This window comes from Bemisia tabaci, chromosome 2 (assembly GCF_918797505.1).
Source record: "Bemisia tabaci chromosome 2, PGI_BMITA_v3".
In the NCBI taxonomy this organism is placed as follows: domain Eukaryota; kingdom Metazoa; phylum Arthropoda; class Insecta; order Hemiptera; family Aleyrodidae; genus Bemisia; species Bemisia tabaci.
In genome coordinates, this window is record NC_092794.1 from 27,331,871 (window position 1) to 27,359,839 (window position 27,969).

Sequence of the window (27,969 nt, forward strand, 5' to 3'; positions counted from 1 at the left end):
GGGCATCTCAACAAGCTTTTTGAGCTTCTCTTGGAAGCAGCGATATGCTTGCATTCTGTCGTAAATGTGCCAGTGTTGTAGCTTATATCCTCCCCGATAGATAACGTTTATTTCAAGTCTCACTTCATCAAAATGAAAAAGCTGTAAAGTGCCTGGAGTTTGAGGTAGTGCTACAGGAACACAAGCTTGCTTGTCTGTGGTTCACATAATGCGCATTATAGCAGACGATTTCTTATCACAATGATAAGTTTAATGACTCCATTGCCATGAACCTTCCTTGATCATCTTTCCTTAAGCTTGAAAATCACTGTGACACTTTAAAATTAATTTGGAAAAGACAAGAGCCTATTCCATGTAACTGTAATACCTCCTATTTAGTTCTGCCTAACAAATAACTCTCCTGCCATTGGCAAGGCGTGCTTTGCGATCTATCGATATTTCCCCATTTGAAGCTGTAGTAAATAATCGATTACCAAGGTGTTTGCCGCAAACACCCTGTTTCTGGATGCTTTTCCTTAGGTTTAAATGACGGATCAATAGATTACTGTAAAGCACGCCACGCCACGCCACTGTCTCCAGCAAACTGCAAGATCGTAATCCACTCCCTTAGATACGGTTTTATAAAATACTTTAGTCTAGTGGCCAGGACTCTCAGTAAAAATTTTTTCATGATAAATCCTCTTAGGAAGTATACACATATTAGGATTATCAAGGAAAATCGTGGGAGATTCAAAATTTTAAATATTCGCAACTTTTGGGGTAGCATGGTCAATTGTATAGAGTGTTGCCTTATTTCTGTTGAACAAATTTGTTCTTTCGTATAAATTTCTGTCAAAAGTATTGTTTTCTTTTTTTTTCTTCTATTAAATAGTTTTCGGTACTTCTCCAGTAGTAAAAATTAGGCTATTTCTTTTCAATACTTTGCATCCGAATTTATTATCAATTTTGGGTTTTCTAAAGAGATTTTGTAAAAGTCTACAGCTGGAATATCCTTTTGGGCTGGATAGATTATTTTTTTTTTCATCTTTAAGAACCAAACAAGTGTTAAAACAGAGCGATTTTGATACTCCTCTAATGAGTTCTGCAATTTATGTTTATACATGTCGTATAGTCCTAATTTTAGGACTTGCAGCAGTGACAAGTGGGTGTGGAAAGAATAATGTCACGTGCTAAACAGTGGACCGAAGTTAAAGAAAAAAGACTTATTGGAAAGCTTACAGGGTAACGGATGAGACATTTTTTATCGATTCCAAGTATCCTCATTCCTCTCTGGAAAAATTCATGTACTTTAAAAATGCCCCTCTTATGTTTTTAGTCAAAAAATTAAAGAGACCACAGTAGCATTCAAGATAAATTGTCTTGTATTTTGGTTATCAAAATTTTGGGTGATATCCAACCGAAAGTCTTCAGTGTATAATGTTTTATATTTTTATCTATCCAAATAATTATTCTTTATTTTATTAATATTCTGAAGGGACCAAAATACTTGGGAGCCGGCAGATAACCTCTCAGACTGTCAGCATCTACTAAAAGCCTATGAAGCAAACATAGCTAAAATGCAGCAGAACGCCAAGATGAAGTCCACTTTGGCATCTCCGAAAGTAGGGGAGAAAGTAAATGAACAAGGGTAAGTTATTGAATCAAGCATAAAGGAATCCCAAAGCTTAAATAATTTGATCCAAAGAGAGAGAAACATATTAGTGGCACATGAAAATAATTTTGTGTTACCTTTCATCATCCGGCAGTTCATCCTGAAAAAATCCAAAAAATTCCTGATCAAATTAGTAAGTGTCATATTGACACTCATTGAGTGTATTCTGGAAAGTTAGCTTTATAGAAATACCATGAGTAACATGAAAATTGACTCTATCCTCTATAATTTGTAGCTTAGTAAAAGGAAATATATACCACTTATTGGAAGTGTAAAAGTTCTAAAATATTAAAAAAAACAAAGTCCAGTTCTTCCGTCAAGGTTGTCTTTCTTTGACACTGAACTTTCTCAAATTGTCTGAAAACAATAAGATCTTAGCAAAGTATCTTTTCAAGTGAAACTTTCTTTCTCATTGAATTTCAATATAGTTTGATTTTATTTATTTTTACTCAGTTAAAGCAAGTCAAATGTCTTTTTTACTTTTTGTTGTCGCATAACACACTTTTTAACACTTCATCTGCACCATTGGACGATAAGCATCCAAGCCCAAAATGGCCATCATGTATTAAAGTAGTAAGTAACAAATGAGTGGTTTTATTAGTGTTAAAAAAAGTTTTATTTGTCCATCCTTGTTCAAAACGTTTGTGCAAGTCGAATGTATTTCTCCTTTCATGTAGAGTTATGCGTGTCTCCTTGTAAAATAAATACATTTTGTTAATTTCAGACGCCCCATACGGAATAGTAAACAAAAAGCCCTCAGTCAAGTGAAGGAGTGGTGTGGCACAATGCGAATGGACGAATCAGGTATGTTTTAAATAAATCTATGAAACAAAGCATTACAATTTTCAAAAAAAGGACGAAAATTCAACTCACTTGCACCATACATAAAACAAGGAAAGCTCAACATAAAACAACAACATTACATGTACTAGATAAGGGAAGCATTACATGAAAATAGCATGAATTCTAGGACATCCACTCGTCCGGAAAGGCTAGATAATCTGGATACAGTTCTTACTTATAAGGTGGGTCTTCAAGCATTCTAAAGGAGCAGAACTTTCATGAAATTTTGTGCAGGGTCCAAAGTTTCTTGTAAACTTTTTCAGGGGGGGGGGGGGATTAATTGTAAGTAATGGTGAAAAGGTACTGTGTGAGCACTCAATTCTTTCCTCAAGGAGAAATATAATGCCAGTAAGAAAAAGTACTGAACAAATAATATAATTGATTTCTGTCAATAGTTAATATCTTGGAAAATTTCAGCAGACACTTTCAAATATTCAGCCAAAAAAAAATACAGAACAAAATAAAAAATAACAAAATCAAACAAACAAACCAAACCCAAGGCTAAAAATAGAACAGAATGCTAGAGTCACTTAGAGGTGTCATAATCCGTTTGAGAACATCTGTCCATCGATCTTCCATTAAATTTACTGGATTGCTACAAAAATGCTGCACAATGGGTATTTCAATGCTATGACGATAAGTCTCCGTGAAAATCTGACCTAAGAGATTGCTCTAAAAATTGCAAACATGAAATATGTTTCAAAAATCAATTATGAAAGAAAAGCAGCATGTTTAGTAGCAGTCCATGCAAACCTTCCTCTCATTAAGAAAACACTAAATTTTTCCTTCAAGAATAAAATTTTATACAAACATATTTTTCAGTCAAAATGAACTCTTTTCCCCTTATTTTACTGCAAACTTTTAATTAACAATTGCAGGCAAAAGGAGAAACTCTGATAGCACGGATGATGAAGGACCTAGTGGTTCTAAAAAAATGAAATTAGACAAAAATGAAATGTTCAGCGCCTTCAAATACAGCAGCAGAAGTAAGTTTAATTTAAATTCATATTGCATCTTTTCTCTCTTCCCAGTTGTTGCAAATTACAGTGGAATTAGATGAGAACGTCCTAATTGAGGTAACAATTTATCTTTCATATAATTTTTAGCATTTTCCAACCAATCTGGTCACTCATTTTGAAAAATATCTGCAAGGCTGAAAAGCCTCGAAAGTTCGAAAAATCGGAAGACTAAATTTTTAGATCTTTTTCCGACTTATAATCAATTTTAGATTTTAGTTATAAAAGTTTTACAAGTTTCCTGCCAATATTATTTATTCAATTTATATTTCCCTTCTAACTGAGCCTTACAAAGTCTTGTTACAATTGAAACAGTCATCTTCGTTTGAACTGTAAATATTACTTTTTTTCTAATTTCTTTGCTTTGTTACAGCTGAATCTCCCAAAACAGCTGTAAATGGAGTACCTGAAAGGCAGCAAGTTCTGTCAAGACTAGCAGCTGAACTAGGTATCGGTCCAGATTCTGACTCGTCACCAAACAAATCTATCAAACCGGTGGTTAGATCAATATCCTCTCTTAGTCAGCAAAACCAAGAGGTATTAACTGTTCACATTACTTCGTTTGTTCCAGGAAACTGGCCTGTTTCCCTTTTTTGTAAAAACATTTTGTCCGTTGAAGTGCTTCCTGTGTTGGGGAAAAATTATTGAGTCGCCTTCATTTGCTTCCTAGAATGGGTTTAACCTTTCGAACGGCAAATTTTGCCTGTAAACTAAATCAAATTATTTCCTTTCAACCAGCTGGTACATCCTCAGTTGTCAGGGAATCTTACCAAAATGCGGCAGGTAAATCAGGAAAGGACCCCGCACACCTCTTATGGGAAGCTGCACCATGAAGAAACCTTAATTTTTTTTATGGCATTCAATTCTCCTCAAGGTGCTGATCAAAAGTTATCATTGCGCCAACTTTCTATGATGCACCGTTTTCGCAAAAAACGGCCGAGATTCAAATATTCGGCGTCAATGAGTAAAATAGAACGAAGCATTCAAGAACAGACCTGATGTAAATAAGGAAAAAACGTGGCACATTTCCGTCCTCTTATCTGTACCTGCCAACTCTGGGGTTATCTCCCTCCCGCTCTTGTCCGGTTGACATCCACTGTTTTTCTCTGACTTTCCTGTTCTTATGCTCCTCAAGAATCTGATTTGGACGGTCAAGCCAAACGGCAAGCGAAATCCGAGATACGACTGCCGGTCGGTGAGAGAGCTCTCCTGATTTCCTTGTTGACTTACAGCACTTAAGTGCTGAAATGAGGAATCTTTCTGGCTTTTTATCGCCAAATAATTGACTCTTCTCGACTGTTTTTTTGCAATAATGGTGCATCGTTGAAAGTTGGCCCAGTAATAACTTTTGATCAGCATCTTGAGGAGAATCGAATGCCATAATTAAGGTTTCTTCTTGGTGCAGCTTCCCATAAGAGGTGTGCGCGGTCCTTTCATGTTCTAAATTCTTTGGCAACCCTGTATTAAGGGTATAACTGCTTCATTTTTTTTTTTTTTTTTTTTTTTTTTTTTCCTCACAGGATTTTTCTTGGTATTAAGAGCCCAAGACGAGTCAAAGACTAGAGTCTTGGGTCCTGTTTATGCCCTAACAATTAAGATTTTCAAGAATAGAAAACTAAAAACCAAAAAAGAAATTAGAGAGATGAAAGAGAGGGGACTATTCCATGTTAAGGAAACTCCGAACTATATTGCAGGTGCTGAGAATAACTGACTTCTGCATGGTGTGGAGAAGGTGATCCGGGAGTTTCAGCTCTTTTAGGTGTTTAATCAGGCTCTCCGGTACGACTCCTGTGACGGACATGATAATAGGCCTAATATAGACAATGTCCATGGCCCAAATTCTCTTAATTTCCACAGAGAGAGGCATATATTTTGATATTTTTTCCTCATACTTCGACAACAAATTGTGTCCGCTAGGGATGCTAAAATCCAAGAGCTGCACAACACGCGCCTGTTTATCTATCAAGATGACGTCAGGTCTATTTAACTGCTTCATTATTATTATCATTATTATTATTAGAAACTAGGGGGCTACGCCCCCTGGCCGCTACGTGGCCCAACCCCCTGAAAGCGCTCCGCGCCATCAATGGGCCGCTTCGCGGCCCTATTTTTACCCTCCTATCAGTGTTAGTTTTATTTTTCCCCTAAAAAAATACGATATGAGGTATACTCTAATTTTAAACTTTACTTAAAATTACTTTAAAATTAAAAGGACGCGTTTTGGAATGACTGCTTGATGAAATATTGCAGTAAAACAATGAACAATGATAGTCAGGTAATAATTAAAATTTCATGAGTCGGGGATCGAACCCACACTGTGATTGAAACGGACGCATTTGACGTCTTGGACGACTCGGCCACCGCTCAACATGAGATCTACGGTGCGAATCTTGTGTAGATAAGTGTAGAGCTGATGCGCAGGCTACCCAGCTACTGCGCAACCTCCTCGACCATTGCGCATCCTCCCGCGCATAGCGGTAGCAGTACCGGAGCATTCTGTAAACTCACTCACTTTTATAACGTGATTTTAAAAAAAACCTGGGTCCTTTTTCCAAAATCTGATTGCAGCGGGCTCATCTAGGGCCTATTACCTGTCGATTTACGCAAAAATCATGGAAATCGGCCCGGTAGAACGCTCAAACGAACTATGACAAAAAGTATAAATTTACATTGTTTAAATGGGAGAATTCGCAACTTTACTACGTAATATAAAAAAACCTGGGCCATATTTTGAAAATCTGAAAAGAGTTGGCTTATCTAGAGGCAATTGCCCGTCGATAGCCGCAAAAATCATGAAAATCGGCCCGGTAGAACGCGGGAACTAAGCGTTACCAGTTTCGCAAAATTAGGAGGTCTTGGAGCTTATAGTATAGATATCAAAAATTGACTAAATAGATTGCTTCTACTTTCCTAGTAAAACTGGAGAGCTTTTTCTGTCAAAAACAGGATCACCAATTTTTTAATTCAGTCTCACAAAAATCAACCTTCATGAATGAAAATTTGCCTCCTTGATCTAAGGTCCACCTTCCTGTAGATTATCATCCGGGAGTATAACAGGGTTCCCAGCAACTGTGATAACACAGGAATTTTAATCCGTCCGGAAAGACTATAGATTCCAAGGAATATGAGATAAAAGCTTGGTAACAGAGGGATTCAGAAATGTAGCCCTGAACAAAGAAGTTTGGCTCTTCACAATCATGACAGTGTTTAACTTTCAGTTTAGGGTGTCAGCATTGTTTAGATGGGGTATTTTGTCCTCTCTTTTTACTCTCTAAGAACAGGAAAAATTCAGGGAATTCAAGTTTGAAGAATACTAAGAATCCTAGTGCATATGATCAATCTCTCATTCAATGCTCTCTCATGTAATTAATGGCAATCAGTGGTATTTTAATCATTGCTCCCATCTTTGCAGGTTTTGGTTGCCAGTGCAAAAGGAGTAGTCAAAGTGGATCCAAGTCAGGTACCTAATCTCAGCTCAGGTGTGTACATAATGTCAAATAAATCTGGCATTGTTAAACTAGATTCTTTATCACCTCAAAAAGCACTATCATCCCTTCGAAAGACTGGCGTATTACCGCAAACATCCAAGGGAGGCGTTGTCGTTCTGCAATCGCCCACACAGAGGGGAGTACCTAAATCTGGCATTGTTCGGAAGAATCAAGTTCCGCAAAAAGTGCAAGAGGCTCTACCAAACTCACCGAAAGTCCCCGTACACAGAAGTATTCTTCCCAGATCTCTATTGAATAATTCTCCAAGACCAACTGGCTTACTGAGGCCATCTGGAACATCCACTCCAAGACCCCTCCAAAGAATAGCCACTCCAAGGTATTTTATGACTCCATAATCCTTTCATTTATTAGTATCGATGCAAAGTATATAGTGTTGTGTACTAAGCATAAGTTAAAACATATCAACTGACAAGTGATGGTAGTGAAATCATGTGTTTTGCACTAATGGATCTGTTGCAAACTTCAGCTAGAGCAGAAAGAAGAGTTATTTTTTATAGAAAATGGCTCTAAAATGAAAATGAGCACACCAAAAAAGTCCATTATACACTCCTAACTTTATAATCTGTGCAAGAAGTATGCTTCCTTAAGCTCTCTGCTTCGAAACGATACTGCAGCACAAATGATCATTTTGTAATACGAATCGTCAAGGTACACTCTACTACAGGTATGGACAAATGGAATTTTAGAAAGTCGTCAAAACGCGTAGATTTGACAGCATCGAGAGTACGACTGCGAAGACATACGCGGCAAATGGACGGTACGACTTCATACGTCACTCGATCGCCGATTTTCTCAGCGCTGCCACTTCGGCACCCCGTTTGTCCATACCTGTAGTAGAGTGTACCTTGACGAATCGTTCCATCCAACCCTTGCACACTAGCACGCTGTGCAGTATTCAACATCGCTAATGCTTCCACGCCAAATCAAGGAGAAGCATCATGGTCTTCATCAATGCAAGAAAAGTGTAAATATAAACACGCTGGTTGATAAAATCCCATCTCTTTACGAGTGTTGGGGGGGGGGGGGGCTGGCATCAACCATGTTGAATATTGCGTAGCATCCTAGTGTGCAAGAGTTGGGTGGAACAACCTTTCTTACGGAATGTTCATTTGTGCCAAAGTATCGTTTTTGAAGTGGTAAGCTTTAAAAAATGCATATTCCTTATGCAGATTGTGAAGTTAGGAGTGTACTTCAGAGTTTCCTGATGTAATCATCTAGATTTTTTAACCATTTTCTTTGAGAAATAATGCTTCCTTTTGCTTCAGCTGAAGTTTCCAACAGGGCCATTGTAACCAATAGTAAAACACCGAAGTCTTTAAGGAGTTGAATTTCCTCCAGTGGATTTGGTTCTTTTTTTGAACCTGATAGGTGGGGTTGTAACTTACACAGAAAAACACCTGACACTTCATTCTATGGTTTGACTTACGGCTGAAACTTGCATCCAGCCACTTTTGAACTTATATCTGGGAGCTAGGTCTGAAATTTTCAATGCAGTTGTCATGGCTACCAACATAAAAAATTAATGCTTTTCACCAGAGAGGATTCAATTTGTCACAACTGAGGCTGGTATTTTGTTGAAACTGGACCTAATCTATTAGCGTTGATTCAATGACGTTTGATTGTACAACACTAAGCATTAACCAGCCGCTTATTAGAGGCCTTTGCCTTGAAGTCACTAATGAGACTCACCGTGGGATTGCAATCCAGCATTTTCTGGGCCCCTGCCTATAGTCGAGAAAAAGTTCAGATGAGAATGTGGAAGTGCCTCTCAGCGTCGGATGATGATTCTCATGCTTTGTGCTTATTTCTCTTTTTTTTTGTAGAGTTCCGGTCTCTTCTACAAGGCCCCCACCTTTAAGCAAAATTCAGTTTCCGCCTTTGAGACCTAGAGGTCCCAATCCAGTTGGGAGACCACCTAAGGACAGAGTTAAGCCAATTCAGTCAATTCTAGGATCTGCCCTCCTTGCCTCTGAGGTACGTGAAGTTTAGTGTTATCAAGTTCATTTGAAGCCCAAGACTCCGTCAAGTTAAGAAACTCAGAAAAGTTGAAATTCAATTTTTTTCATTTATGATCAGCACTAAAATCAATATTTGATCTGTCAACTATATCTCAATGTCTCGGAGGCATAATTTTCAAATTGGAATGCGATTTTACACCCTCTCTTAATTTTTTGCTTTTTTGGAGCTTCGTGCAAGAAGTGCTCGACTGTTTGGTCGCAGGCCAGTCGCAGGCTTTTCAAGGGAAAAATGTGAAGGCACTTGAATTAAAAGGCAGTGCTACTTTTTGAGGAGGAAACCGTGTGTGAAACTGCTTTTTGCGAAAAAAATAGCAAAGTGGACAGTTTCATGTAGACAGCAATGTGAAGGCTATCTCAAAAAATGGAGATGAAAAAAAGTCTTATGTGCGTAGCAATGTGAAGGCCATTTTACAATACCTCAACAAACAGAAAAGCAAAGAACTTTCTGCACTCATGTAATGAAGAGTGATTATTGTCAAGAAATTTGAAGTAGATTTTTCGACCTAACTGTTCAAATACCACTCCCTTCGTAACTTTCCCCTTTGCATCAAGGTCCTTTTTGGCATTAACATTCAGAAGTGACTATTCATTTTCATATGATTCATGTTCTTATTTTTGGCTTTAGGACAAAGTAGCAGCATTGAAAGGAAAATCACTAAACGTGTCTCCTGGAACGCTGCTAAAAAAATCTGTCGCAAAACCTCAGTCTTGTGAGTATATGGACATATTTCAATGGTATTCGTTTTGCCAATTTCAGGGAGCATTCCTTCAACCGATCAACTCAATCAAATTTGTTGATTATTTATTTGTAGTATGTAGTTGGTTTGCAGTTCAAACAGAAATCAAAGAACTTTTGTGGAAGTCAATTCTTTTTAAGTTGATTTTATAACTGGTCAAGTAAACAAGTAACATCTAATCCTGCACCTCTTTTCAACTCAGAATCATCCTACTGTCAAATCATCTCAGCCTTTAATTGGATGTATCTATGCTAAAAGGAACTTGTGCACAGGGTTTGCGTGCAACATAGTTCCTTATATCTTAAATACATCCAGTTATATACGTTTGAATGTTGGCATATCAGATGGATTCTTAATTCTGCAAATTTGATGAGCGATACAAAGGTACTGTCAGTGCTTGTCAGCTTTGGTACATTCTAGCCTACCTTGGTGTATCTTTGCTGCTTTACCAGAAAAACAGAAAACTTGTCTTTTATTTTAGCCAGCATTTTTATTAGTGTGAATCTCAAATGCTTGGCAGGGTAATTTATTGCATCAACTTCTTGTACCTATTTCAGCGCCAAGTGCCAAGTTGGTCGATAATGACAAGATATTAATGGAATTCCACACAGCAAAATCTGACTCGGACAGTGATTATGGTCTGGAAGACGATTTTCCATCAGGTTTGTTAATCATTTTTATATTTATTTCATTTTCCGTACGGGATCATTATGTCTCAGAGAAGTCTCAACAGTAGTTTCTTATTGCAAAATGTAGTCCAGATTTTCCTTTTAAGTAACTAGATATAAATTGCTCTTCTCAAAAATATGCCTAAGTGTGTTGAGATCTCTTTCTTTACCGACTGCCACATATGCTAAAACTTTAGATGAGGTGGATCTATTCAATTTACAAAAATTTTATATCGACATGTTCATCATTTTAACAATTGCTGATTTTCATACAACTTTCAATTTTGAAAGATGTAAAAAAAAAAATTTATTCAGAGTTTATTCCTCATCTCAAATGTAAATTTTCAGCTGCTGGACAAGTAAAATCTTTTTAGAGATAACTCTTTCCCACAATGAGATAAATTTACTTAAAGCTGAATACCAAAATAAATTTTCCAGAAAGTGCAAATGCTTCAAAAAAAGAAAAGAAATAAATAAACCAAGTACTCGCAAAAAGCATTTGTTAATCAACAGATCTGCCAAACTTCGAAAAATTCTTAAAAATGCAATACTTATTTAAAATGTTTAGAAATGTGCCTTATTTGCAAGAAAAGCAAATGCTTTATAAAATTAAATAAAATACAAAAAGCTCCAGATTTTGAATTTTTTATGAGCCTGTCTATTTAGCGAGGCATGTTTTTTTAATACTTGAAGTTTTTTTGTTATTGATGTCAATTTTTTTAACAGATTTACCACCTATTGAAGCAGTCGAAAACAGTCCTCCAAGGCCGTTAACATTAGATCCTTACACCGGTGAACGTTTGGCTAAAGCGGAGGGTGAGAGGACTCCGTCTCCTGAACCAACTCCTCCCCCAACGCCCCCTCCAAAAACACCTGAGCCAGCACCCTCATCAGAATCAACAGAATCTACAGAAACGATAGATATGCAAACTGAGCATTCAAGTCAAGGCCATTTTATAAAGGTAATGATGCATGACTTTACATTTTAATTAAACCATGGATTATAACTGTTCAAAGATAGCAAGTCAAGTGACGCCATATGCAATCGATAAAATGAGGACAAAATAAAGTGTTTAAAAAACTGGTCAATCCCATTATTAAAGGTTTGCGTCATTCGGCGGTACGGCTGTCGAATAAAACGTTATGCACTGGTACGGTACTGTCGGATAAAATGTTATTTGCTGGTACAGTACCCTGACCAGCAAATCTTCTAACCATTGCTGAGGTGCCTTTACTAGATAACTTTATGACCGCTAACTGGAAAATTTCCTACCGCCAAGGTGCCTTTACCGGATGACTTTTTAACCACTAACCAAAAAATTTCTTACAGGTAAGATGCTTCCACCAGATGAGCAAGCAAACGCCATCTACGGTGATCTATTGGTATTATCTGGAGAAATTATGTAAACAAGGCAATCTTGGACGCGCAAAAATCAATGACCCACTAGTACTCACGTCAGAAACCGGCTTCGTGTTTTCGGGCTGCCATAAAAATTTCGCACCTTTTCCCTGATTAGTTGTGTTTTTGTCAAGTTGTTGACTACGTGTATTAGCAATACAATATTCATAAGGTTTTTAAGTGCATTTGTCTGCAGAAATTTTGAAATGCGTGCAAAGAACAGTCAGAGTTTACGTAAGCATCGAAGCACTGAAATATGTTAGTGCATTTACATTCGTCCTGAAGCCCCTAGCATTGAGATGTTACCTGTAGTATGTATACCTACTGTTGGCACCTTAGCGGTAGGAAATTTTCTGGTGAGCGGTCATAAAGTTATCCGGTAAAGGCACCTTAGCGATACTTAGAAGATTTTCTAGTCAGGGTATCGTACCGCCAAATAACTACATACTTCGTTTATTAAATGCTGAAACTCCTTGGTCTTTTGGCCATCATCAGAATAGTTGTAAATACCATCACATGACACCATAATTACAACTACATCTTTGTGGTGCAGTCTCGATCAAAAATTTTGATTACTTGAAAGTATCAATTACAAAAATAGTATCAACAGCAGTATTGTAATCATTCTTGAATAGTTCAATTTGACCAGTGCCTTGTCACTAATCATTTGCAAATAAGTTGCTTCTCAGTCAGATAGCAGCACCTCCTAATCAATGAATTACTTGCTATATCAAGCTCTGTCTTCAAATTTCGTAGTTTCTCATGCTCATTTGAGGTTTCTCAAGTGAATCTTCCCACCTACCTATTAAACTTTGTCTCCCCATCTCCTTTAATTTATCATTATGGTTTTCATCAATGAAAGCTAACCAATTCATAATCAAGGTTGATCTTGCTAAAATTGAAAATTTCAATTTTCAATATTTTTTACTTCAATTTGAAATAGACGAGAAAATATTGATAAATACACTTACAACAATTCCCGGAGCTGCTCTCATCATTATATTTCTTTGATTGCCATGTCAAGGTTGAAATGAGTCCGGGTGGCACAACTGGCATGGTGACAGAGGCCTTATCAAATAGTCAAGAAGAGGGGGCCGAATTTGCATCTTTAGGAGACGAATGCAATGTTGGAGGCTTGAGAGTGAAAAAAATTCTATCACCATCATCAGAATTGGAGCACCAACAAATAATATTGCAACAGCAGGAAGGAGTGATGATGGAGGGCGTAGAAACTGGTGACGATATTATCCATGTGACCGGAGAAGACGGCACTGTTTACCAGGTTTGCTGACATTTTGCGTAATTTCATTTTGAAAATCAGGGAGTCTGTCTTAACCGCTGCCCAAGAAAGTAGTAGCTGTCAGGGAAATTTTTCAGTTTAATATTGCAGCAGCTCCTGACTAACCCTGTAAGCTTATCATCGTGTTTCTTATTCGTACCAGGGTTGGTACCTTTTGAACAACTTCTCAGTACGTTTTTCCCATAATGTTATTTCTAGACCTTGAAATTTTCTTCAAGGACTAGCAAAAGTCCAGGATCCTGCAGACATTTTCATTTACAGAAGCCAGGTAGAGTGAGAGAATTTCAAAAAGTATAGAAGTGGTTTTTTAGTGTATTTCCGAAGGAAATACACTATTTATTGCATTCCCCATGATGTCGGACCCAGACCCGAGACCTTTGTGAAGAGCATCGATCACGGGTCCTTAGATCACGAAAATATATGCCATTCAATTCATGTGTATATATATATGTAATGTAATGTAAATATGTATGTAGTATTTATGTAGAATGTATTTCCGCCTTTTGAAGATTTTTCGATTTTTTGAAGTGGTTATATCATCTTACGTTGAAAGATATTTTGACCAATTTTTTGCATATTGTAGAGACACATCAGACTACAATTCTGCCGAAAAAAATTGAAATTTGAGGCAATAGATTTTGAGGGGTGGGGCTCGAAAGAGGGGGAGAGGTGAAATTCTTGACCACGTCGATAACTTCGCGCGAAAATGAATATTTTAAGTCTGAAATTTTTATAGTGGTTAGATCTCGCCCTCGGACTGGTTAGTATTGAATTGAGCTAAATCGGCCGAGCCGTTAAGAATGGCGAGCTTTGAAAGTTTAGGCGAGGGGTGCGCGGCATGAGGGAGCCGACCGGAGCAGGGCCGCACAGTGGGTCGGGGAGAAAGTTTTTGGACAAGCTGATCGACGCACCGATGGGTCAGGGGAGAGAAGTTTTTGGACAACTTTTCATCGCACAGAGGGTCAGGAAGGAAGATTCGGACAAATTTGTTCGTCTCACAGTGGGTCAGGTTAAATGATCTGTTATTGAACAAAATCTCACCATTTAACCGTCACACCAACTTTTCGCAGCGCGTTCGCTGGCAACGTACTTGCAGCACTTATGCCTCAAGAATTAATTCATTCCCTTAACAAGAATGATCCCATCCGCCCCCCCCATACCGAAATACACTCTACCCGCGGTGGAGACGCGCGGGGTCGCTTAAGAAGTCCAGAACAACTGTGAATGGACACTCAACTAAAAACGCGCGTCTACAATACGCGCGCGAAGCGCGCGTCTGGGGGGTCTTTGGGGGGCGAAGCCCCCCCAAAAAACCGGCGCGGAGCGCCGGTTTTTTTTTACATTACATTGTGACTTTCTTCATTGGGTCACATGCATCAATTATCTTTTTATCCTTTTTTTCAAAACTCAAGGGGCAAAAAAAGACAAAAAGGCAACCAAGTCGAAGAAAGATAGGGACAGTGTCTTTCCTTGGAAGTGAAGGAATTTGAAAAGAAAAATTTATGGCAACCTTAATATGACCAAGCATCAGTTAATTTGCATTGAAGGTTGGCCACAGTAGTTTTGCCAACCCTCTGCTACTGGGTGACTATTGGGGGTCGTGGGTAAAGAAGCATCTTGATACTCTTTAATAATACCCTAATTGAGCTGCTAACAAGAAGTGTAGATAATTGCACCATTTAGTTTTACATTTGCTTGCCTTGTCTTGAGTTTTCACCTCAATCAAGGATCATAATTTTTCAGTTGTCCTCTTAATCAACAGCAATCTATGTTCAATAGGTTTCAAGCTCTCAGTTAAATGGTGAAACAATCTTGCTTGAAGGAGCAGAAGGCACGCAACAGTGTGTTTTCGTGACACAAGGTGGTGAAGACGGCTCTGTTTTAGCTATTGATCCCTCGCAGTATGCGAATTCAGTTGGGCAGCTGATGCCGGAACAGGTAAAAATTTTTAATTTTATATTCAGTCACCAAAATTTAAGTGGCTACTTTACATTTTTTATGGTCTGCTTACAATGAGCTCAGAAACTTTAAAATGCCAAATTTTGCTGTTTTGTATTAGTGTGTGTTTCACATGGAACTGGCTACGAGAAGAAAGGCCTGCTGTGCCGTTAAATTCTAAAATGAGTCATGCAAACCGTCGCATACAAGAATGAATTACAAATTTGTTTTGCGACAAAAGATGCTCTAAAATTTCAAACTCAACTGGAATTACGATTGTTAGAATTTTGCAGTTAGAAAAACATTTTTTTAACAAAAAAGTATTTAAAGTTTCAGCATGCCATGCTCAAGGTCCAAAATGTTCAGATCCAAGTACAACTCTGCTTCCTCAATTGTTAATAAAATGAGTGGAGTTACTCACAACTATTTGTTTGGAATATTAAGAACTTTTTCCATCGACAACTCTGACATCAATTTTTGACGCAACTTGACAAAAAAAAATTCCCCAAAAATTCACATTCCGGGATTGAGGTCTTCACTCCTGTAGGCGGTTTCAAGAGAAAATTATGTCATTATGATATTATTATTGTATCGATTTTAGTTCCATTGAAGTCGGGCCTTTGTTAAGAGCCTGGTAACAGCATTCCATATTTTATGGCCTTGAAAAAAAATATGCTTCCTAGGATCTAAACAGAAAAAAATATTTTTGTGAATTAGAACAGTCCGAAGAAAAAGATTGTAAAAAAACCCCTCCGCTTTTTTGATCGGCTCCAATTTTTCACTCATCCAAATCAACCGAAAGTCCAGCATCTCAGTAGGAAACTTTTTTTTCATGTCTCCGGTGCGTATTTTTCTTTTTGCCAACAATGGTGTTGATTATTTTGCAGATGGAAGCATCAGCAAATGGCGCTGCTAGCATAACAATAGAAAGTGGTGAAGGTGAAGATCAGGCGCAAGTTGTAGCTCAGTTGGTAGAAGCAGGAGAGCCTTGTGGAGGTAAATGAATTTTTGGTCCAACATTTCACTTGAAATACAATGGCTTGGAAGTTGGATTTTACAATCCATCCCTGTTACCGTGTAATAGTGCACCATTGGGTGGAGCGAAAAACTCCTGTTTTTTCTTTTCCCAAAATTAGTTCCTACCCATGGCACGGTCCACCTACAGTTTCGAATTTTATGAAATAATCACGTTTTTTCACCTACAAAACGGGCTAGCGCCGTTTTGTCTCAACTTTACGTCTTGAAACTGATGTATCCCCATGACTTTGATATGCCAAGTTCATTTTTGACCCTCGCAATGTTGCCAGAAATACGTTAACTGTCGTAAATTTGATATTTTTGCAAAACATTGAGAAAATACGAAATTTTATCATTTCTTCAATAAACCAACACATCTATGGTCTGAAAGTGAGTTCCCCACCACTTTTAAAGCATTGAAACACGTAGAATTTTACTTTTATCATTCAATGAATCGCAACCACAAACGACTGAAAAATACAACAGATTCCACCAAGAAAATTGGAATTGCCATGAAATTTCCTAAGTTTTTTGTGTCATGGCAATGTACCGAGCTTCTTTAACACCATTAAAATACAAGCATCATGAGTTTGACCTTTGGACCTGAGACTGCTGCCTACAGGAGGGTAGTACCCAGCAAAGGTAAAAAGCAGTTCAATGGAATCTGCTGATGTTTCTTGTGAGCTTTTCATTTCCATCGCAAAATGCTCCTTACTCTTTTAATTTCGTATCTGTCACTACCTTACTTTCTCTATCATCTTAAGCCGTCGCAAAAATGTAGAGTTGGGCAGGGTATCCGGCGATTATCCGGATTGCCGGATTATCCGGCTCCGGCCGGATACGATTTTCGCGAGTATCCGGATCCGGCCGGATAATCGCGCTATCCGGTTTTTGGACCCGGATATCGAAACGAAGGCCAATTAAGTTTGTGATCGGTTGAAACATCCATTTCTCTCGTTCATTTAGAGATTCTCATCAACAGAAATCGACCGAATAATTTTCCGTCAAGACAGGCTTTGATTTGCTGTGACTTTGGATTGGCATGCGGCGGCGGTGCTTTCAAAAGTGTCAGATTGGCAGCGCTGTTTTCCTCTTTTGTTTTGTTTACATTTCTGACTTCTGATAACACCCTCCTGCTGAACATATGAGCACAGCTGCGAAAAGCTAGAGACTGCCTTGCTATATTTATGACACATATTATTTGTCAACCATGATTTTTGTACTATTGCAATTGTGACACAAGAAATAAGGAAAGAAATTCAAGGCCCGAATTTTGTTAGCTACGACCGATCGTGAGTCGAGTAAACTTAACCTCAAAAATCACGACATTTTTCGCGCAAAAAAGCACTATCCGGATCCGGTACTATCCGGATCCGGCCGGATACTTTTTTGAATTATCCGGTATCCGGATCCGGCCGGATACAAAAAACCGATATCCGGATCCGGTTCCGGTGACGCGAAAATTCCATTTCGGCCCAACTCTACAAAAATGTTTGTTTTTTTTTCTGAAAATGATGTTCCTGATGTAAATTGTTTTGCACTGTTCCGTGACATACATTTGGATTAACAGTCCTTTTTTTACCAAGCATTATCAATGCAGGCTTGCTGAAATTAAACTTTGAAAAAAATAGGCTGTGGCTCCCTGTCACTATAAGTTTGCCAAAGCAAGCGGAGCAAAATTGCCGTTTCAAGGCAAAAAGTGTAAGAGCCTTGGAATTTTGCCAAATTTCGTCCGATAAAATGCAAACGTTTGGGAAACTTGCATATTTTCCCTTTGAATTTTTTAGAGAACTCTATCTCAAGCAAGGAAACCAAAACATCTGCAAATATTGACGTTCAGTTTGAATGAAGAATCTGTAAAAGATGGTGTAACCTCTGCCCCCTTTTCATTACAAGATTCCCTTTTTAGAGCAAAGAACTAACTATTTTAACAAATATCCAAGCTGTATCATCCACAAGTATAATTGTGACACCCAAATCATGTAACTGCCCAAAGCATAAACTGGGCAGTTTTTTACTCAATTTATAAACTGGACCGTTTTTTGCCCAATTCACAGACAGGGCAGTTTTTTACCTAATTTTTTTAATTAAACATGGCAATTGCCCAACTACGTTGAAAAGCACAAATTTTACTCATTTCATGAAAATGAGTCAAATAAATATTAAGTACCTACAAATTATGAGCAATTTGCTAAATCATAATCAGTGCATCCATATCTACAGAAGTGAAACACTAAAAACACTAAAACACTAAATTACAAATTTTTGATGCATTTACATCTATCATTGCTGAAAAATCTAGAATAAACAACAAAAATATAGCTGTGTAATGGTAGCTTAGTTTACATAATTATGAGACCTCTTGGAACCGTTTCTTTCAATGCGTACTATTTATAGTCATAAAAGTGACTTAACTGGAATTTTAGTTAAATCCTAAAATTATTATGTCTTGTGTTTTTACAGGTGGTCTAAGAAAAGTGGTTCTAATGCTACCTGATGGGAACTTAATGATGACGGAGGTAGACGAAGAACAGTTTGCTGCTTTAGAACTTGATAAATAATTGTAAGTGTCCTTCTACATCCTTTTCTGAAATCACCATACCAGTCATTACATTGATCTTTATTTAACAAAAGGACTACGTGCAAAACGGGCCATTTGGGGCTCGGGGAGGATACCTTTGAGACTTGCCCTGTTCATTCACCTAACAAAGCCCCATCTTTCCTCAAAGTTTCAAGCCCCCCAAAAATTTTGGGGAGACTTGGCGGGGGGGGGGGGGGGTCAAAGTTAAAAACCGGCGAAATTTTCGCGAATTTATTACTCGAAAACCAAAACGTTTTGGAAAACGCGGTTTAAACGAGCGCATTCAGCGTGACAAGAACTTTCAGAAAATGTATAACATCATAGGGTTTTGTCAACTTCAGCTCGAGTTATCGCCTCCGAAGCGCCGGAACACTCAAAAAGACCCCTTATTTTTTCACGTTTGGGCCGATTTAAAAAAAAGCCATTTTTTTTATTTTGATGAAAAACTGATATGTTGTTCCTGACTCTCTGTAGCCCCTCTAGCTCTTTACCGCATGCTGGGGAAATGTTTCGGTCGCGAGTTATAAGAGCGGAATGGAGCGAAGGTCGGGAAAATCGGCTATTTTAAACTGCGCGCGCGGCGTTGATCGGAGGGAAAACGTCCCCTCCCACTCAGTTCGGCGAATCACACTCTTCTGCCGACCTAGCGTTGTTGCCACATGTCTCCTGATCCGTCGCCGCACGCAGTTTAAAATAGCCGATTTTCCCGACCTTCCCTCCATTCCGCTCTTATAACTCGGGACCGAAACATTTCCCCAGCATGCGGTAAAGAGCTAGAGGGGCTACAGAGAGTCAGGAACAACATATCAGTTTTTCATCAAAATAAAAAAATGGCTTTTTTTTAAATCGGCCCAAACGTGAAAAAATAAGGGGTCTTTTTTGAGTGTTCCGGCGCTTCGGAGGCGATAACTCGAGCTGAAGTTGACAAAACCCTATGATGTTATACATTTTCTGAAAGTTCTTGTCACGCTAAATACGCTCGTTTAAACTGCGTTTTCCAAAACTTCTTGGTTTTCGAGTAATAAATTCGCGAAAATTTCGCCGGTTTTTTAACTTTGACCCCCCGCCGAGTCTCCCCAAAATTTTTAGGGGGCTTGAAACTTTGAGGAAAGATGGGGCTTTGTTAGGTGAATGAATAGGGCAAGTCTCAAAGGTATCCTCCCCGAGCCCCAAATGGCCCGTTTTGCACGTAGTCCTTTATTATGAAGTGTTGGAAACTTTTGAATCTCCCCGTCTATTGTACACGCAAAGCAGACGCTTCCAATATTTTAAAACTGGTAGTGGAATATTGAAATATAACAAATGGTGCCATGTTCTAAGGTCGTTACAAGAGCTGTCATTAAAGGTAGTCTCAGTGAAGTTAAGTTTTTCTTGTGCACCTGTCAAGAGATTTTTAAAATCTTGAGCTTCTCTTTAAGTCGAGAATATGTCTAATACATATGTACCTTTATAAAGAATTGTTTCATCTTCCCTAGTTTGTAAGATTTATAATGTAACAGAACACACTTTTTGGGTGGCTCTTTCATTTGCTGATGATTTCCCCTATTTAGATAAGTGCTCCTAACACTTGATTTCCTATTGCTAAATGCTGTCCATTTGATCCATGAGCCTCAATCATTTTTCCACTGTCGTTATGCATATTAACGGCAAAATTTGGGAGCCATACGGCTTAGTTGATGACGTTGCAGACCTCTCATCTTACTTTATTTTTCAATTTGAAATCTGACCCCTGAAATGTCTTAAGAATTTTTGTACAATTTTTGCCCTGTTTGAAGAAAATTCAGTGAACATTTTTAGAACTTAAGATAACTTGTTTCCCTTCTTAGAATAAATATCGAAGCAGGAGTTTTGAAAGACGACCGTCAGGGGACACTTAGTCTCAAAGTTTAGGCTTCAACTTACCATATTTTTACTAGTTGTGTTTTTATTGTCAATTAAAGCTCAACCCGTCTTTCTTGTGTGTTTCAGTTCTCATATGGTTGGTGAAACCTAAGATTCTGGGACTTCATAAAATAATTTTCTGAGTGGGATGAAAAGATTGCTAATCAAAATGTTTGATTAAACATATTAAAAAACCAAACTTTTTTGTACGGTGAAGTACCAAAACCATATAAGTCATCTCATTTTTTTCTGAACAAGACACATTTTTTCAGGTCATAAGTTGAAATTGCTCCTCTTGTCAACTAAATTTATTTCAAAACAGTAAAAATTTATGATATTCTGAAGTTATTTAACTCGAAAGGGTTGCAGTCCTCCTTTTTTTATGACCTCTCGTATTTATTTCCGTCACATTAATCCATTGAAGAATACAATGTCATCATTATTTGTCGCTCTTACACCTTTTTTTTTACATTTCTTTTTCTCTCACTGAAATATTTTACTTAGGCGCTCTCCATTATTCAAAGTAATGTTTTTGTCTCAAAATTCTTTGAAAGAAAGGAGTTCAAAAAATGTTTGTATGGCTTTACGTTTTTTCAGTCATGATGTCACTTGTCAATTATAAAAAATCAAACTGAAGAACCAATTAATTTAGGATTATTATTTCTCCCTTAAAATACGACTAATACACTTGTGAGTTTGTAGCTGATGACGAAAATTAAAAGTCTGTCTCAAGTTAAAAATTACTTTCATATCCCTGTCAAGTGTATAACAGATGGTTGATTAATTTAATTCCTGTACATTCTTGTAAATATGTACCTATTCGTATTCTCCCACATGTGGTTTCAGGACTTAATAGAAGTGTTCATGCCTCGAATCTGTATAGAACTTAATTGATCGAAAAACTGCCTATTCTCATTCCTATAAAAAATTTAATTTCCTCTTGAATCAAGTCATGTGAGATACATTGCCCTTAGTTAAATTCTTCATAGTCCAGCTCTTTTTACTTTTTGGTGTATGTCTTTTAGATTAATTGATGCTGTGAAACATGAAACATTTCAAGGGCCCTTTTGTCAGTTACAATCAATTACCTTTAGTGTCAACATCATCTCCAACTTTGACTAAATATCTCATTGACATTATTCCAAACTCAAGTTTTTTACACATGTTTAACTTTCTTTATGAAAGCTGCTGGAAAAGTAAATTCAAACTAAGAAAGTTTCCCTTCAGTCCCCATTAATCCTGCAGCTAATCCTTTTAATACTATCTTTGAAGATATCTTATTGCATCAAGTTTTTTCAGTCTTTTCAGTCACATTGAAGGCTTTTTTTTCTCTATGAAGAAGGAAATCAAGAGAAAACCCCTCTCATTCGTATAATTAGTAATCATGAAAAGCTGTAGAAGAAGCATATACTTTGCCAAAGAGTAAGAGTAAGAGTAGGAAATTTTTGCGGGTATGCTATCCTTTTCCCTAGTATTAGATCTCAATGGGATCTCGCCAAGAGCTCTGCAATTTTCATTGTACATTGTATCAAGTAGATCTAAGAACACAAGTGAATTTATTTATAACTTAGTGTATTAAAATTTTGATGAAGTAATGTATTTGTTTGAATCAACTACTATGATACTGTAGAATGACCTTTTTAAATTTGACTTTTTTGTCCTCCCCCAATTTCAGACATTCAAGATGTGTATTACAACGTGTGTAATTATCTACTCATCTGTCCCATCCTATTCATTTCACAGAAATTATGTGTCCATGCGTTCCCAAATGTCAGGTGTATCTTTACTTTGCACCACTGACCTAGTACTGAAATTGGTCTTTGTTTGGTTAACAGAATATCAATGGCTGAAAGGGAAAAACGCTTAATTCAATTGCAATTTTTTATATTCCTCAAGAAATCTGATCACTTTCCTTCTATTTTGAATGATTTTTTCTCATGTTATGAGGAATATTACAATAAAAACTTTTGGCCAGTCTTCTTTTTGCAAAGTAAAACTGAAGTGGAGATTTACAATGACGCAATCTGAGATGCTCTTTTTTCGACTTCAGCCATTGATAAGTATAAACTTGATGAAGTTATGTGACTGTTTGGTCTCATAACCTAAATTATTATTCAATCTGATAAAATCCTGGTAAAGAAATCTGTCAATACAATTAGCCAAAACTTTACTTCAGTTAGGCCTCAATGTACCCCATCCATTTTGGCAACATTTTAGTAATCAGCTTGCAGATGGTAAATTTTATGAGATTGTAATAGACTGATTTAGTGGCTACGTCATTTGATATAATATCGAATCCTTGGTTCAAATGTAAACAAACACAGAACCTTCTTCCTGATTCGCGCCCTTCGCGCAATGGTGGTATAATACGTCCAAGTGTTTCTTAGAATCAAAATTTCTCGTGTTTAATGAATCTTCAATAGATCTATGACCGGTCAATGACTAAATTTTAATAAATTAACAAAATTAACTTTTTTTTTTTTATTATTAGTTTATTGTTATATTAACAATACAAATATGTCACTACTACTACTACTATGATTCTTAGTATCTATTGACTTGTTATTAAATATAAATGAGTTTTAAAAGTAATTCTAGCGGATAATAAGCATTCTTGCTTATTATAAATAATTATTGATATGTAATATCAAAATTATGTGCACAAAATTAACTCATGAAGAATTCGTACATGAGGTTATGATAGTTTGCTTTGTTTTGAACTAAGAGTCCGATATAATATCGAATGATGTAGGCGCTAAATCAGTCTATTGCTAAGTGGTATTAAAGCCATTTTATCAGTTTCAAAGGTATGAAGTCATATGTACCTATTCTGGTTTACATACACAAAGAGCTAATTATTTATATCACTTGTTATTGTAAAGTTTGGACTTGTGTAATATATTTATATATTTTCCAGTAATATTTCCCCCTCTTCTTATTTTTGAAAAAAACAAAACAGATTCTTATCAGAAAAGGCTTGATTTCCTCTGCAGTTTACTCAAGTACCTATGGGAAAACATATTCAAGCATTTAATGTCACCAGATCCTGTAGGGAAGAAGAGAGAATGTTCTCTTCAATCAGACCTCCTTACAATTTTAGACTATTTCTGAATGCATTGGGTATGGGTATCTTCCTGAAAATAATTGAGGAAAACGAAAATTTCATTCCATTGGCTGACTGATCCTCTCTTATCTACAAAATTATCACACTTCCATTTGAGGTGTCAAGTTATATGTACCCGTTTACGTAGACAAGGAAGGCATCAACCCGATCTAGCAAAATAAGGGGCACCCAATTACCCATCTTTTGGCCAACGCAGCTTGTGTCTTTTCCAGCTCAATTCAAAGAAATGTATGGTATCTCTTGTTATTTTACCCATTACGGGCTATCCGCACACACACCTTACACTTTGGTATTTTTAGTGAAAGTCATTCTTTTAGACCTCCATTTTAAAACTTTCAGAAGCCAAGTATATTTCATAAAAACTACGCTTCCAGTGGTTATGGTGCGCCTGAAAATTGAAATTTCAACGATTTTAAGTGATTTCTAACATTCTGATAAGTTTTTGATTTTAGATTTGGATCAGATGGACCTTAATACTCCAGTTGGGTCAGTGCTTTTGTACATTTTTCAAACTTTTGAAAGGTAACCCCGATTTCAACGGATAATTATTTCATGAATTTCCCATCACTGCCCTTTAACCAACCAGATATAAACTTTTCAAACATTTAAGCACCCTTTCGGTAAATAAATGAAATAAATTCAACAGCGAAGTCAGGGAATTATTATTGTGGTCTCAAAATTTTAACGATATCTGAAGGTTCATGAGGAAAATTTAGGGGAATCTGGGGGGAGGGGGGACCACTGTTGTCATTTCTTTTTTTGAACACTAGAATGCGACTGAAGTAAGACAACCGGAATGAAGATACAAGGCGCTGCTCGCCTGTATGTAGCTTCGCTCTATTGTGGAACAATATTACATTCTGAAGCCACCCATCTCTCCCCACGTATTCATGGCTGCGTCGCGGCGCCAGGCCAGGCGCCCAGTCGCGTTAGTCGCGTCTCAGCCGCCGTAGTTGAAATTGCAGCAACAGTAATTGAAGGCGATTTTTGAACGTCTAGATCAAGAAACAGTCATTGATCAGCTGTATGTAGTATGGCCAGAAACGAAGAAGCATCAAATCAGATAGAACAATTTTCTTGAAAGAAAATAGCTATAAAGTAGATCTAGAAAATAGACATTAGAAAATACACTTTTTTCCTTGCATTTTCTGAAAAGAAAACATCAAGAAATTGGCTAGAAAATAATTCTACTTTCAATAAATTTTCTATCTTTTTTCTATACGGGAGGTTGACAGAAAGTAGACCTATGAAAAAGATCTATTTTCTTTGGTCAGACTTTTGACTCGCAATGTTTTTTCTTTCTATTTTCAAGATAACTCTCATTTTCTTTGTTTTCTCTAGAAATTTTCTTAATATTTTTTTTCTAAAAAAAAATTTACTTTGCTACTTGGATACGTGGTTTAGGAGTTACCTACACCGTCGAAACTCTGCGTGTAACTCTGGCAATTGCGCTGGAAATCACCCGCTAAAATTCGCGGATGCGATTTTTACGAATCGCAGGCAGGTGCCTTAAATCGAGTTTCAAAAAATCAGATTAAGTATCCGGGAAACAATTTTTTCTGAAACGTGCGGGCACCGGGCATGCGGTCTCCCCCCTCTCCCCAACGAAGGTATGCGACTACTTCGCCACGTTATAGGTCCCATTAAGGATGCTTTCCAAAACTACTCTCTGGAGTAATAAAAGTTGCAATAAATTGCAAGTAAGTACTTGCAGGACAAAATTATCGTGAGTGTATCGAGGTGTCGTGCGTTCTATTCGTACTCAACGTGAAGGGATTTTGACTATTGAAATTTACTGAAATATAATTTAAACAAGTTGCAATTTTTTCTTGTATTGCGAATTGCCCACCTCCCTCTTACGTGGCGAACTCTTTTTGTTGATCGTTAAAAATTGACATTCAGGTGCTAAATGATGTGAAATTCTGAAATTTTTTGGAAAAATCGCAACGATAAAAAAAATTGCATTTCATCGCACTGAAATTACTCGAATATTTTGGTCGCACTTTGCTGCTTGCGGAATAAATTAAGCCCAACGTGATAATACGTTTGCTGACACTAAAATCTGCGACCCCAGTACGAGAGTTAGTTTTCGCCTTCAATTTGACGTCCAGGCAAAAACATATACTGCGCGTTATAACAGCTGTACCCTACGTCTAAAGGTGAAATAAAGAGGAGGAAGGAGCCAAAGGAAGAAAAGAGGTTATAAATTAATAGAAATTATGTTCTTATAACTATCGCTGTAAGCACTATGCTGTGATAAACTGAAGGGATTTTTTCCAATAAGGACTTCTTACAGCTCTGGCTATTTTTTTTATCCGGCACCACTGGGCATGCCCGCCGCAGTTGGGCTCTTCTAACTTCTAATCATGGCATGGCCGACTGCCATTGATCCTGTGGATTTACTTACTAGCTCCCCATTGAGGGTTTACTACGTGTTCCCTGTGTGTTAGTACCTGTAATTTCAATGTTTCGGATTGTGTTATGATATCATAACGTCCACTTTCCAAGCTCGGTGAGTTAACTCAGTAAATTTTTGTCAATTTATTTGATTTCAAGCCGGTATTGGTGACGAAACGAGAACCCTTCGCCATGGGTTGGAACCCTTCCTCCCAATCGACCGATACATAAACGAAATATTTACTCAGCCACCCAAACCGCAGACAAGTTCGGGTCAGTTCAATGCGTGCAAAGTTCGGAAAGTTTTCGTGATTTTCGTGGTGTGAATTTTCCCTTGAATTTCCGCCTCATCCGTCTAAATTTGTGTTCATCCCGGGGACCCGGAACGCCTCGCGGGATAGGTTATCAATTTCGGGTAGCTCTTATCTCTACAACCTCGAGTTTCGCGAATTTGGTGCGCTTTAGAGAAGGATTACTGTTCGCAGTTTACGCTGGCCTCGGATTGAAATTTTGTAGCTTCTTTAATTGGACTTGATTTTCTTGTTTCGCCATTACACGGTAGGTTTTTCCACCCTTTCGTTACGGGTGTGCTAAATAGGTCATTAGCTGATAAACTGGTGCACGTAAGAATTCGCCCTGTGCCACTTATAGAGATTCACTTAATTGCTTGAATACTTCGCAAATATTCCACGTTTGATATTGTTTTTGCTCCGTCTGATGTTAAATTCGGCTCACCAATCCTCACCTCGCTCCGTATTATTCGATTACGAGAGCAGATAACCTAGTGAGGGGAGTGGGTTAGTATCAAACTGATTCTGTCTGACACTAACCTTGGTCATGGGTTCATCGTCCTGAGAAATAAACAGCCAACCAGTTTCCTGATCATGAAACCTGCTTCTCTGGGGTGACACAGTGTGTTCCACAACTTGCCCTCGTTTATTTTCATTGACTTTTCCTCAGAATTTTATGTGGTGCAAGTATTTTTCACTGGACATTGCGTGCTAAAGCCCCTTATGTGTGGGATTATTTTTTGCCATCCCATAACTATGATTTTGTCATCACATTCATTGCTCATTGTGTTTGATTTATCTGTTTTAAGGTTTTATCAGCAGGGAGGGTTTCATTTATTTTTCCTGGCTTGTTTACTTTTGCCTTATCAAATGCCTTCATCTGACCCCAACCCTCAGTTTTAGTCTTGCCAAGTGCGCTTTCCTATACTATGAAGTACATGGTTTTTCCTATGTTTACCTTTTAGCTCCTTTGTCGTTTTTTAAGATCTGTCACTTTTTAACAGGAGCATCCTATATTATTTCTCCTTAACATTGCAATCTGCAGTTGAATTATGTCTTGAAGCACGTCGGATCAGGAATGAAAATTCCTCATCTTTTAGCATTTTACATCAATGGCCTCCATCCATTAACCCAATCACATTCTGTCGCGCATTTTCACTGTCTCGGAGATTTTTTATCAACTAACTGTACGATTATCCCAATTTAAGAAAAGGAGTAGGTTAGGTAGGCACAATTCTAGACGAGATGGACTGCCGATGCTTGACAAATGTCTGAAACGATTTTGGGAGACAACAAAAAAAATGGGCTAAAGATGTTTCCCATTGTATCCCATTTTGATAGTGCCCTCTGAATTTTGCTCCTCAAAATGAAGGAATTTATCTAGGTCAGAGCCTCTCTTTTTTGACCCACAGAGATAATACTAATTATAATAATTTCTAAAAACATAATTGAAATTAATTTGGCTACAATTGCTCATCCTCCTGGTTTGCAAAATAGCCACTTGGTAGTTTTATCTTATTCAGAAGTTTTAGTAAATCCGGTATTCCTCAACTTTTATACATAGTAAATAATTTACGCTCAGTGTGTCTTGATACAAATT

At 37.5% G+C, this 27,969-nt stretch overlaps 2 protein-coding genes across 5 annotated transcripts in view; both read left to right on the forward strand.

Moving 5' to 3' along the window:
• Chro (chromodomain-containing protein chromator) overlaps positions 1-23,480 on the forward strand; it is a 39,312-nt gene extending 15,832 nt beyond the window's left edge. For all 3 annotated transcript variants that reach the window (XM_072297055.1, XM_072297054.1, XM_072297056.1), the window contains exons 12-25: positions 1,475-1,627; positions 2,376-2,455; positions 3,373-3,480; positions 3,884-4,047; positions 6,923-7,335; positions 8,843-8,993; positions 9,663-9,747; positions 10,332-10,436; positions 11,169-11,404; positions 12,866-13,123; positions 14,921-15,079; positions 15,967-16,075; positions 18,560-18,659; positions 20,646-23,480. In XM_072297055.1, the coding sequence (XP_072153156.1) occupies positions 1,475-1,627; positions 2,376-2,455; positions 3,373-3,480; positions 3,884-4,047; positions 6,923-7,335; positions 8,843-8,993; positions 9,663-9,747; positions 10,332-10,436; positions 11,169-11,404; positions 12,866-13,123; positions 14,921-15,079; positions 15,967-16,075; positions 18,560-18,657 (2,119 nt within the window). In that variant the 3' untranslated portion in view covers positions 18,658-18,659; positions 20,646-23,480. The remainder of the gene's footprint in view (positions 1-1,474; positions 1,628-2,375; positions 2,456-3,372; positions 3,481-3,883; positions 4,048-6,922; positions 7,336-8,842; positions 8,994-9,662; positions 9,748-10,331; positions 10,437-11,168; positions 11,405-12,865; positions 13,124-14,920; positions 15,080-15,966; positions 16,076-18,559; positions 18,660-20,645) is intronic.
• A 2,555-nt stretch (positions 23,481-26,035) lies between these two features.
• Positions 26,036-27,969, forward strand: part of LOC109032467 (putative fatty acyl-CoA reductase CG5065) — a 79,870-nt gene continuing 77,936 nt past the window's right edge. The window contains exon 1 of one of the 2 annotated variants that reach the window (XM_019044614.2): positions 26,036-26,194. The gene's annotated coding sequence lies outside the window, so the exon portion shown is untranslated. Of the gene's footprint in view, positions 26,195-26,226; positions 26,638-27,969 lie in introns of those variants that run through there. The other variant, XM_019044615.2, reaches the window with a different exon arrangement.